Consider the following 12500-nt stretch of genomic DNA (forward strand, 5'->3'; position numbering starts at 1 on the left):
ATTTCTTTGAATTTAATCTACACCACCCATTGAAAGGACATAGAACACCACCACCTAGTGTTTGTATTATGACATTACTTTGAATTGAAATTCTTTCCATTCGGAATTTCGTACAAGCCTGGTAAGAGTACTTCTTCTTCTACTTCATGCAACTCTGCGCGCGCGAACACACACACACACACACACACACACACACACACACACACACACACACACACACACACACACACACACACACACACACACACACAAACACACACACACACACACACACACACACACACACACACACACACACACACACACACACACACACACACACACACACACACACACACACACACTTACTAGAGTAAGGATGTGAGTACAAGGCCTAGGAGGGCCGCGACGAGGAGCATGAGGGGGAAGACGGCTACGATGGTGATGAGGATGGAGGTGGTGACCAGGCAGTTCTGCAGGAAGACCTCCATGTTGAAGGGCAGCCCAGCGTCCAGCTCCTCCTGGTCCTTCGAGAAGCGGTTCACCAGACGGCCGGTGGGGGTCGTGTCGAAGAAGCTCATTGGACTGAACAAGATCTGGAGTAGAGTGGAGTATAGCAGGGTTAGAATACAGGCAGAAGTTCAAGGATCCATGTGCAGTGTATTGGTGCTGGTAAACGGCAGGGGCATCAGCTGACCTAATGCTATACAGGGGCACAGTAGGACACCAAGAGATATGAGGGCACCAAGAGATAAGAGATGTGAGCACGCAAGCAAAACATTTATGCAGTTATTTACAGTGTTGGGAGTAACGCATTACAAAAGTAACTAATTACTGTAATGCATTACCTTTTCGAGTAACGCAGTAATGTAACGGATTACAGGGGAAAAAATCGGTAATATGTCCTCATTACAATGCAAGTAACTTGCACATTACAACGCATTTTTTCACCTAAATTTTGTGTGGGTATTTTGTTTTCTTTATACAATGTTCGCGGATCACGGCGAGATCAGCTATTGCATCTGATAGCCTGGCCTACGTCCGCGGTGCGCAGAGATTTTAAAGTTCCACGCAGAACATTGCTTCCTCTTTCACGCTTCGTCTCTCGAAATGACAGGCTGACAAAGGATGACCGATCCAGAAGATCCAGCTTGCTCGTTTTCGAGATGGGAATGCCCACTACTTTGACTTCATTGAAAATAAGGACGCCAAGAACATTTCAGTTAAATGCACACTGTACTTGAAACCCAAACCGCTTTCCACGTCGACAATAGCCAGTAGACAGTAGCCAGTAGTCTACAAACAATTTGACGATTTGAAGAGGTGCCATAGCACCACCAAATTAGTCAGGAAAGGAGGGGATGCATCCCATTCGCACGAGACAGGGACACGGCAGGGTATCCGACGTTGCATCCCCCTCACTTTTGTTCACTAAAATTGAAATAAATCCATTTGAAATAAAATATATGTTCGCCTGTCAAAGTAGGGAAATTGAAAATGCTTGCTGTCGTTGCATCACTCTGTAGCCTATCACTGTAAATTCCAGCGCAATAGTTGCATGAATAGTTGTTTGCGCAAAGTCGCAGAATATGCTGGCCGCGGTGCTGACTGAGCGAGCGTAAAGAATAGCTATTGTTGTGAGTTGTGAGTGAGTGACAAACTGATCTCCGCACGAAGTCACATGATTCAGGCGAGCCACGAGCTTGCAAACTGACTGGCTGGTTTCCTCGCAATCATTTTTTTCGCCTATAATTTCGTTCATTGATGAGACATTTTGCCCGGTGTGCTGTAATTAATATTCAAAATGGGCCTACTGTAGCAATGCATCTGCTCTTTTATCAATAATAATTTTCAAACTCGTAGTGCAATGAGGTGGCTTTATGTTTCAGCCAAGTGCAACGGAGCCTGTGCTGTATGCGTCCGTAATAGATAAAAAAAACCAGCTGGTGTGCATGGTAAGGTGTGGTAAGAAGAGAAAGGATTAATCATTGTATTGGTGAATCAAGTTGTACTGTATGTGGGTAGGACGCAATTCCTGAAAATGTTGGTTTTCAGTCATGCAGGCTTCCAAAACGACTTGTGCATGGCAGGTGAAAGTCATGCCACCTGATAGATTTGCACTGTAGATTGCCAAATCCTTATTTCCAGTCATTTTGGCTAAAGTAACTAAAAGTAATGCAAAAGTAGTGTAATGCCTTACTTTTAAAAAAAGTAATGTTGTAATGTGCTTTTTGCGCATTCTGTAGATCAGTGTTTCTCAACTGGTGGGTCACGACCCAAAAGTGGGTCACGGAGGGGTCATGGGTGGGTCACAGAGCCATGGTGTAAAAAAAAAATCGTAATTCATTGATTCGCTAAAAAAAACAAAACAAAAAAAACATCCAACTTTTCCTGCAACAATTTACAACTTTTATTTTGATAAGCGATTGAACTTGTGCCATCTGGCGTCATAGATAAAATCAGAATGTTAATGCGAGATAGTAGCGTGCAACCAGTCATTCGAGTGTCGCTAAAAATTTGGGTCACGACCGAATGAGATTCGAAAATGGTGGGTCCCAAGACTGTTCCAGTTGAGAAATATTGCTGTAGATTATTCTGTATGCTAAACTTGAGCAAAATTCCAAGGTAGCAAGGTTGTTGTTTTTGTGAAACTCTTACCAGGGCACAGCAAATCAATATCCACACACCTGCCCCTGTAAAATAGGTCTGGCGACGCCCCAGATAAACGGTTTACCACACACTTGATTATTCACTCTGAATAAATGAACAAAAGTCAATGTGTTTCGCTTCTGTGCGTCATCAGGTTTGCATCAGACTCAGGCAAACCTGATGAAGCACAGAGGGGAAACGCATTGTTCACTCCGAATGAATGACCAAAGTCAAACAATTGTGTGGTAAACCTTTTTGTAGGGTAGAGTAGAGTTAAAGTGATGGTTCGGAGTAGATTCACCCTAAAGCCATTTGAACCGTGACATCCATCCAGTAGTCCACCCGAAGTGTTTTATGTCTTAGGCTTACATCAGCAGAGTTACCGAGTTATTCAATGTTCTATTCCGGATAGCTTGGCACAACCGCATATGGATCCCGGGCAAGCCTTAGGTAAGCCTAAGGCAGAAAACACTTCGGGTGGACAACTGGATGGATGTCACGGTTCAAATGGCATTGGTGAATCTCCTCCGAACCATAATAGAATAGAATAGAATAGAATAAAATAGAATAGAGCAGAATACAGTAGAGTATTATAGAAGACAATGCAGGTAGAATACAGTAAAATAGAATTCAATAGAGTAGAATTAAGTAGAGTAGAATATAGTACAATGCACAATAGAGTACAGTATAACAGAAAAGAACAGAGAATAGAATAGAATAGAATAGAATAGAATAGAAAATAATAGAATAGAATAGAATAGAATAGAATAAAGTAGAAAAAGGCCACAGCAGCAGAATAGAGAGCAAATTTGAGTGTATTAGTAGCATAAAATAGAATGGTGTAGAACTCAGAACTCAGTAGAATACAGTAGAATAAATTAGCACCAATGTAGATTAGAATACCCTCTGTTGTCACTATAGTATAGTATAGACATACAGTACATATGTATACAGTATGATAAGCATTTTACATAATTATGAAGAGACAGAAAGCATCTCACCCCTCGCTGCAACATGTACGGCATGTGATCTGTTTGTTTATGATTGTGTCACCTTGTCAAACATGGCGTTGTGTAGCGTTGAGGATGCCCGCAGCGTGACCTGTGTGTAGGAGCATGCCTTGATGATGCTGAATACCAGCATGGCCACTGTGGTGAGGCTGTACACACGCTGGTAGTAGTCTAGGTCAGGGTTGTCTGTGATGCTGCCTGTGCCATTCTGTTACACACACACACACACACACACGCACACGCACACGCACACGCACACAATTACATACTGGAACGTGGACTTGAGAATCCTACTACCATGGCTCTAAATTGAGACCATCCAACCAGCCATAAGCTGGTAGAAAAGAACACTGACTAGCCACTTTGAGCCTTTGGTGAGTGTGAGTGAGCCCTGTCTACTACTAAGTACATTCCCTACTAAGTGACTACTGTCAGTGTGTACCCTCAATGAGGAAGGACCCTGGGTGATCCATTAAATGGTCAATTATATACATTTTGTCCAAGTCTGTCTTTAGGCTATTAATCAATTCTAATGAAAACAACATTGTCACGATTTGTCTAAATTTGTTAGGTAGGTAGGCCTGTAGGTAATATGTTCATCAGGAAATAATGTATAGTGTTATAATATATGGTAATATTTCACTTTAAACCATATTATTATAAGTGTCCCACTTTTGGATAGGTGTTGTCCTAAAGTGAGGCACATGATTATCCCAAGGAGGTCTACCATTGGATTATCCTAATGTCGGACAGATGTAAAAGTAGTAGAGATGCACCGGATCCAAGATCCGGTTCCGGATCCGGCAGGATAATAGGGTTTTTCACAGGATCAGGTTCCAGGATAGCCGAGGCTTTTCAGTCAAAATAGTTTGAGCCAATGTGATAAAAAAAAGGGCCCACGTGTGTGAATAGGCTATGTGTTTCAACCTTTTCGTAGGATCCGGTATCTGGTTCCGGATCCGGCAGGATCTTAAGCAGTGGATCCGGTATCCGGCAGGATCCTACAAATCAGGATCCGGTGCATCTCTAAAAAGTAGTAATTTAATAAGTTGACTCAACTTATTATTCCTATTATTACTGTGAAGCTCCTGATGGACCGTTCTGGTGGAAGCAAGAGAGCTGAGTGCACATTTGTTTCTACCGTGATTTGGACAGCTGTGGTTTCATGTTTTTTGGATACAGTCTGGGCTAGCACCCAAACATCACTTTCAGAGAAATCAGACAGCTTCTTCTTGCGTCCACAGTTAATCCTGTTGGATGTGGTTCATCCTTCTTGGTGGTATGCAGCCATTACCTTGGATACCGTGGCTCTCGATACATCACAAAGACTTGCTGTCTCAGTCAAAGAAGATGCACCAGCAACAAACACACAAAGAATTCATCTTTGTTGAACTTTGATATGTCACCCATAATATTGTGTGCATTGCAAAATTTTGAGCAAAACTGTGTTCTTACCCTGCTAATTGAACCTCCCTAGTGCAATGTGCAATCAAACAGGCTGGTCCACTTAAGCCATGAAACTTTCTCAAAATTCAGTTTCATTGTCTAACCCCTCTAGGATACCAGCTGTATGCACACGTGTGTGTGTGTGTGTGTGTGTGTGTGTGTGTGTGTGTGTGTGTGTGTGTGTGTGTGTGTGTGTGTGTGTGTGTGTGTGTGTGTGTGTGTGTTTTTGTGTGTGTGTGTGTGTGTGTGTGTGTGTGTGTGTGTGTGTGTGTGTGTGTGCATACCCCTGATCCTTGCTGTAGCCAGTAGCTGAGCCACCAGTCGCTGAAGGCCGTCGTCCCCACAAGCAGCACGAACCCCAGAAACACCAACGACAGCGGGAAGAAGCCTGGACAGTGGACACAAACACACATTACATTACACTGAACGCTTATGCGGTTAGGGCGTCAGGCTTGCATCCCAAAGGTTGCCGGTTCGACTCCGGACCCGCCAGGTGGGTGGGGGGAGTAAGGTGACTGCGATTTCCATGGGTTACTGTTGTTCCTGGAACGACATCGCAAAGTTGGCCCTGGATCAACATCTGTTTAACTTTGGCATATTCTGTCTGATTCCAAAAATTAACGGGCATCCCAAGTGCCGTCCCGGTGGTTATACTCTGGTTGTGGCTACTACGATGTGGAACTGTGCCTAAATCAAAACTAATTCCTAAACATAGCCATCAGTGAAAATGTATACACCAACCTAACAACAATGCCAAATTATGCCTATACCAAAACATATTCCAAAACTTAACCTGTCAGTGAATAAAGTACACAGTAAAAAATATTCCCGTGATGTCACAGGAACTTACTGGCTACTAATTGCATTCATTTCACAGTAGTTTACTGTGGCCATCCTCACAGTTTACTGTGATCTTCTCACAGTAGTTTACTGTGGCCACACCACAGTAAGTTACTGTCACCCTACCCACACTACCATGATCCCGCCCCTCCATTCATCACCACAAAAGAGGTAGCTACCATGTTATTGTGGCACCTCCCATTCCCCACCATGACTGAGACAACTGTGGCATGGAACCAGTGCATCACACTGCTCTATTGAATTGATAGACCGAACTATCCATAACCACAGAGAAACTCAATAAGGCTGTGTTCAAAAAATCGATCCACGATCCAATATCGATTCACGTCCGAAAAATCCGATATCGATCCAAAACTTTGTGGATCGATCTTTTTTTGCGGAGGCCCATCCCTAGCCTATATTCTCAACCGCGTCGGAAGCTCTCTTCAACATAGCACTCATGCACAAATACACGGGGGCTTTTCCTGACAGTAGTGGCAGTTTTTACTTTCGACTATTCATGGATTTATTTTATGCATAGTGCAACCTTCCCGCGGCCCGCCAGGAGCTACATTACACCGCTTTCGGAAATGCCTGCAGTTGCGTTGCGCAGCATTGTTGTTATTTCGTCTGTCAAAGTTATAATAGCCAGAAGAACTTTGTCTGCATTAACACGGGGCATTTCGTGTGTAACACGCTATAATAGGTTCAAATACATTTCCGAGTAGTGTTATTGACAAAAAACACGAACCCAAAATGTGATTGAATATCGGCAAACAAACCATTGTGGGCTACACGCACTGGTTCCATTCATTTGAAACCTAAAAATGCCGTCGCTTCTTCTTTTAATAACAGCGAAGGAAGACACTTTGAGTTGGGATGGAGTGACGAATTTTAATTGGATGACAAAGTAGATGATTTGTAGGCTGTTGAAATTAGGAGAAATTATTATCCCCGCCTTCTAATTTAGCCTCCGAATGCGAGGATGGCAAGGGAGACGAAAGGGTGCTTTTCACATTCACACGCGTGCACAAGCATGCACCCATACAGATAAGAGAGCGTGGTGGGAAAGGATCAAATTACTGAGATTAACAGCTGCGTTACGTTAACTGCTTCTGAATTTCTTTATTTATTTGCGTCAAAGCGATTTTTTAGTGCCCATCTCCACGGTTGACTGAGAAATATCCACAGCTCTAAAGCAGCATCAGATTTCAGCGATATCTCTTCTCAGCGCTAGATTACCAGTGCGACATCCACTAATAATGTCCCATTACACAGATAACCTATAATCAATCTACAATATCAAACGTTTGCATAAAAACACTTCCTCACCACTTTCCCACCGTCAACACTCAACGCCCACCCACCAGAGGGAAGCGCACGGTCTCCCTGACCTGTCAATCAAACGGTCTGTCTGCGTGTGTTCTATAGGCCAATGCTATGCTGTGGTTTCGTCTGTAGCAGTATGTGTTACTGAGAGATTATATTGGCGGTTTATGGATTGTTATTTATATTAATTAGGCTATTTAGGTTCATCATGCATAGTCTGTTGAATGCCATGGTGTAGGCCTAAGGCATTTATTTATTGCATTTATTAAATTTATTTAGGCCTACCACCTTTCTTTCTCATACCAAGTTTCCCACCTCTATCATACCAAGGTAGGACTATTTCATGTTTGTATTGGCTGCTGAAGCTGATATAGGCCTATATGTTTTTATAGGCCATATACATTCATATAGCCTAGTTTTATGCATCATTACATTACACTACACTCACTACACTCATATGATGCTTTTTGTAGTTGTTAAAAGATGCATGAATGGGTTAAAGTGACAATCCAACAATACAATAGATCGATATCGAATCGGATCGAATCGAATCGTGAATCGAATCGAATCGTGGCCCTCTGGATCGAAATCGAATCGATCCAGCAAATCTGGATCGATTCCTGGCCCTAATACTCAAGTATCTGCAATATGTGCAATATTATTACCATTTGAAAATTGTAGTCTCCTGGATGATAGTACATTAACCAGTGTGCATAGAATACTCTGGTTGAGCATGATTAGACAAATCTGAAATTTCTTAATCAAGTAAGCAACACACCAAAAAGGATATCTGATACCATAATACTCACTACCAACTAAATAGCTAGCCAGCCAACAAACCAGTCCACCAGCCAACCAAAAGAGTCAGTTGTCAGCTAGCCAGCCAAAGAGCCGACTAACCAACTAACACTCAGGTAGTCAGCCAACTAGCCAACAAACAAGTCAGTTGTATGGCTAGCCAGCTAACAAACCAGCCATCCAGTCAACCAAAAGAGTCAGTTAGCCAGCCAAACAGCTGGCCAACAAACAGTCAGTTGGTCAGTTAGCTCACTAACCAACAAGCCAGACAGAGAGCCAGCGAACCAGTCATTTAGGCAAGCAACTCAAGCATTGTTACAGTCTGAGTTTCTATAGAGGTGAAAGTTAACCATGTGACCAGAGTAATCAGGCATGTGGCAGCTGCAGGTAGTAATTCAATGAACTTGTAACAGTCCTATGTACTCAAGTGAGGTCAGGTACTAATTGACAGATTGATTGGGCACTACCATTGTTCCTGGTTGATGGTAGGCAATGTCAATCATGTCATGCAGCATTTGACTTTCAATTGTGCAATGGCACTTCACAAGATAGCCTAATTTTGTTTACTAGGTGGCAATATTCTGATTTAAAATTGGATGCTGGAGTTTTGGCGTGCACATCCAAGACAAAGGCATTAGCAGGTGCCAACTTAAGAAAGTGTTTGTGTAGCACATTGGTTGCAACTTAATTTATTGGAAGCAGAACCAGCAACATTTCCAATCATATACCTTCTTCTAATTAGGCCTGACAATTAGTAATTACAATCAATCATGGCCAGGAGCAACCCATAGTGACATACAGAAATGCAACATTGGTTACTGTCCCTAGGGTAATGCCGGGTTAGGAGGGATTAGAACCTGCAACTCTCTGATCTTAAGTCCACCTCCCTAACCATTAGGCCAAGGCAGCCACATAGTGCACCCAATCATGGCCTAGAGCCACGAAACACCTGTTATAACAGCACAGTAGTTAACTGTGATATGACGAAAAGTCTCTCTGGATTTCACAGTAACAAATTATGGCAGAATGTCACAGTATGTTACTGTGAAATGAATGCAATTAGTAGCCAGTAACTCATTGTGAGTTCACAGTATTTTCTACTGAACCCACAGTAAGATATTGTTACACACTTGAAGTGGGCGAAAGTTCAATGGGAAGGCATGTCAGTTGGGTTGAAGGTTGACGCCTTTACAGTAGTTAACTGTGATACGACGAATTCACAGTATGTTACTGTGAAATGAATGCAATTAGTAACTCCCTGTGAGTTCACAGTAAGATATTGTTACACACTTGAAGTGGGCGAAAGTTCAATGGGAAGGCATGTCAGTTGGGTTGAAGGTTGACGCCTTTACAGTAGTTAACTGTGATACGACGAATTCACAGTATGTTACTGTGAAATGAATGCAATTAGTAACTCCCTGTGAGTTCACAGTAAGATATTGTTACACACTTGAAGTGGGCGAAAGTTCAATGGGAAGGCATGTCAGTTGGGTTGAGGGCTGACGCCTTTACTCAAAGTGATACACAAATATACAATATTGGTTGATGTCCCTAGGGCAATGTAGGGTTTGGAGGGATTTGAACCTGCAACTCACTGAACTTAACACATTCACTACCAAGTCACGTAAAAATACGTTTTGCCTCCCAAACGTTGGCTCCCAAACCGTAAAATTACGTTTTTACATTTTTTTATTGGATTATGAATCTACACATTCTAATGCACATTCTGTGTGATTTTCGTAATAATGTGATGAACAGAACTGACATAGATCATGAAAACACCTACAAAGTCAAAGCTCCTACAAAGTCAAAACTCCTACAAAGTCAGGATCTGGATATTTCATCATCTGTGCATTTTATTACACACAGTATTTGAGTTTTATTATAGCCAGTCAAACCACTTCCTGATCACGTCACGTCATGTCTCGAGTACTTCCTGGCTGTAGAATCAAAACATACTTACCTTGCTAGCTAGCCTATTCCTAAACATATGGAAGGATTATGAGTTTTGCTGCCATCAGGATAGGTGTAAAATGGAAGGTTGTAATGAAAAACAGCATGCAACACAGCAGGAAGTAACCTACTTTTGGGTGAGTACTTTGGCACATCTACTTTTATCTACAGAACGAAAACTGCCAGTCAAGTGACATTAGCCAGCTAGCATTTCAGATGCTCTGAACTGTCTGACCAGGTGATTTTTGCACCAAAATAGTTTACTTGGAAGCTACTGGAGTTGTTCTTTGGGCGATAAAATGCATTTAGACCCGCAATTTAAACTCGGAGAGTCAGAGCGCACCCGTGACAAAAAAGGCTTTATCTCAGTTCGAATGTTCAAAATCGCTATTTTTACCTAAACCAGTGCGCGCTTAAAGTGAAATAACTTCGGAATGGAACAAGCTACAAACAAACCGTAAAAATATACAGACAGCTGAGTCCTTGGGCTTTCGAACAAGCCCTGACATGTGTCTGTGGGTTGAAGACAAAATATTCGGTGGGTGTTCAAAAAATGACATAAAATGATGAAATTGGCTGGGAGTCTACGGTTGAATTCCAAAAAACGGCTGGTATTGAATGTGTTAAGTCCACCTCCCTAACCATTAGGCCAGGGCTGCCACATAGCACAACCTGGGCCTTCAGACATTTCATGGACATTTACAGCAAACTATTTAGTCATCAACTTCTTGTTTACTACATGTCTTCCCATGCTTGGTCATCTCCTTTTTTCTCACTTCCTCATGTCAATATGTACAACCTGAGGGGGAGGGGCTTAGGACATATGGGCTTCAGATCGTGTCCCATCATGCAATGCACTTATGGAGAGCCATTCATCTGGAAGGAATATCTTAAGTGTGCTTCAAAATATTACTCCTTGTTATATTCTGTGTTTATTGTAGGGGTTGTACTATTTAAAGTGGTACACAAGAAAAATGACCATATTCCCATCGTCATGAAGATGGTCATGTATATCTCCCAATATATAAAAGCTCAGTCTCCTGTTATTTGACAGAGAGTGGGGAAAACGTAGTCAACTGATGATGGGTGTATACATGTATACCACAAGACATTAAGAATGAAATAATTTGCTGAAAATGTCAATGAAAGGTGTGATTATAATGAAGAGCCCAACCTGTCTATGACTGAAGTTGTGCCCCAATGTACTAATTATTCAATAGATACTCCGCCCACACAGTAGTTTACTGTGATGTTTCCTAGTTTATCACTTTGGCATGCTGGTTATCCTTGAAGAGCACAGTAAAATACTGTGATGTGCAAGTTAGGTGAGAAATGGCAAGTGATACAATGATTTCAAACTAATTTGCTGTGTGCCGTGTGACCATCACAGTAGCATAGTGTACCAGAACATCAGAGTAATTAACTGTGAGATTTCACAGTAAATTACTCTGAAATCCTTGTAAGTTTTTACTGTGTATTTTGTAATAGCATGCCACTTCTGCATGTAGGCTAACTGATCTTAACCGATAGGCTACTGCAGAAGACCAGATGTCAGGGCCAACTTTGCAATGTCGTTCCAGGAACAACAGCAACCCAAGGAAATCGCGTTCACCGGGGGAGTAATAAACCAGTGCTCTCCCCTCTAAGACTGAGATACCCTGAGCATGGTACCATCCCACTGCACTATTCCCCTGGGCCGCCATTGGGGGCTGTCCCCTTGCATGGGTGAGGCATAAATGCAATTTCATTGTGTGCAGTGTGCAGTGAACAGTTGTGTGCTGTGGAGTGCTGTGGAGTGCTGTGTCACATTGACAATGGGAGGTGGAGTTTCCCAGTTGGACTTTCACGCTTATGCAAAGTCACTTACTGGGTATCGGCAAAGAAGGTGGATCTAACAAGAAGCGTCATTTTATTTCTTTTCCGGTATCCACTTTATGTCGGGTGAACGCCCCTTTAGGAGACCTTCGGTTAGGAGACCTTCGGAGTCCTGAGGTTGAGAATAAATCAAGTCCCCTTAGCGCTGTAGATGGCGGTAGCGCACGTCTTGAGCAAACACCTCAAAAACAGAAGAAGAAGGCGGGGACAACGCCCCCTTAGGAGACCCAACTTGAGCCCACGCTTTTGCATTGAGTGGGCGTGGCTTGCGTTATCTTTCTCTTATCCAGTATTTTTGGTATCGGTTACAGTCCCTGCAGCAAGGCTCCTGCTGTCTTCCTGTTATGTGTTGTGTGTATGACCAGGTGGTAGTCCATTTTCCCCTTGGAGATTAATAAAGTCTCTCTCTCTCTCTCTCTTTCTCAAGGGCATTCCATTGCATCTTTGGGTGGTCAGGTGTAAGGAGATCCTGGTAAGGGTGGGATTCAAACCTGCAACAATCTGATCCCAGTCTGATCCTAAGACCATTAGGCCACAGCAGACAGAGTGTGAACATACTACACTTACAGTAACTACTACCGTAATATTTGGGTTTAGCTGGGTTATTTTGGGGTTTTGAGG

At 42.6% G+C, this 12500-nt stretch overlaps 1 protein-coding gene across 1 annotated transcript in view; it reads right to left on the reverse strand.

The window, feature by feature from the left end:
• LOC134468828 (ATP-binding cassette sub-family C member 12-like) overlaps positions 1-12500 on the reverse strand; it is a 50281-nt gene that overhangs the window by 15631 nt on the left and 22150 nt on the right. Inside the window, 3 exon segments of the mRNA XM_063222713.1 lie at positions 349-575; positions 3682-3846; positions 5369-5472. Coding sequence (XP_063078783.1) covers positions 349-575; positions 3682-3846; positions 5369-5472 — 496 coding nt within the window.

The sequence above is a fragment of the Engraulis encrasicolus genome, chromosome 18, assembly GCF_034702125.1.
Source record: "Engraulis encrasicolus isolate BLACKSEA-1 chromosome 18, IST_EnEncr_1.0, whole genome shotgun sequence".
Lineage (NCBI taxonomy): Eukaryota > Metazoa > Chordata > Actinopteri > Clupeiformes > Engraulidae > Engraulis > Engraulis encrasicolus.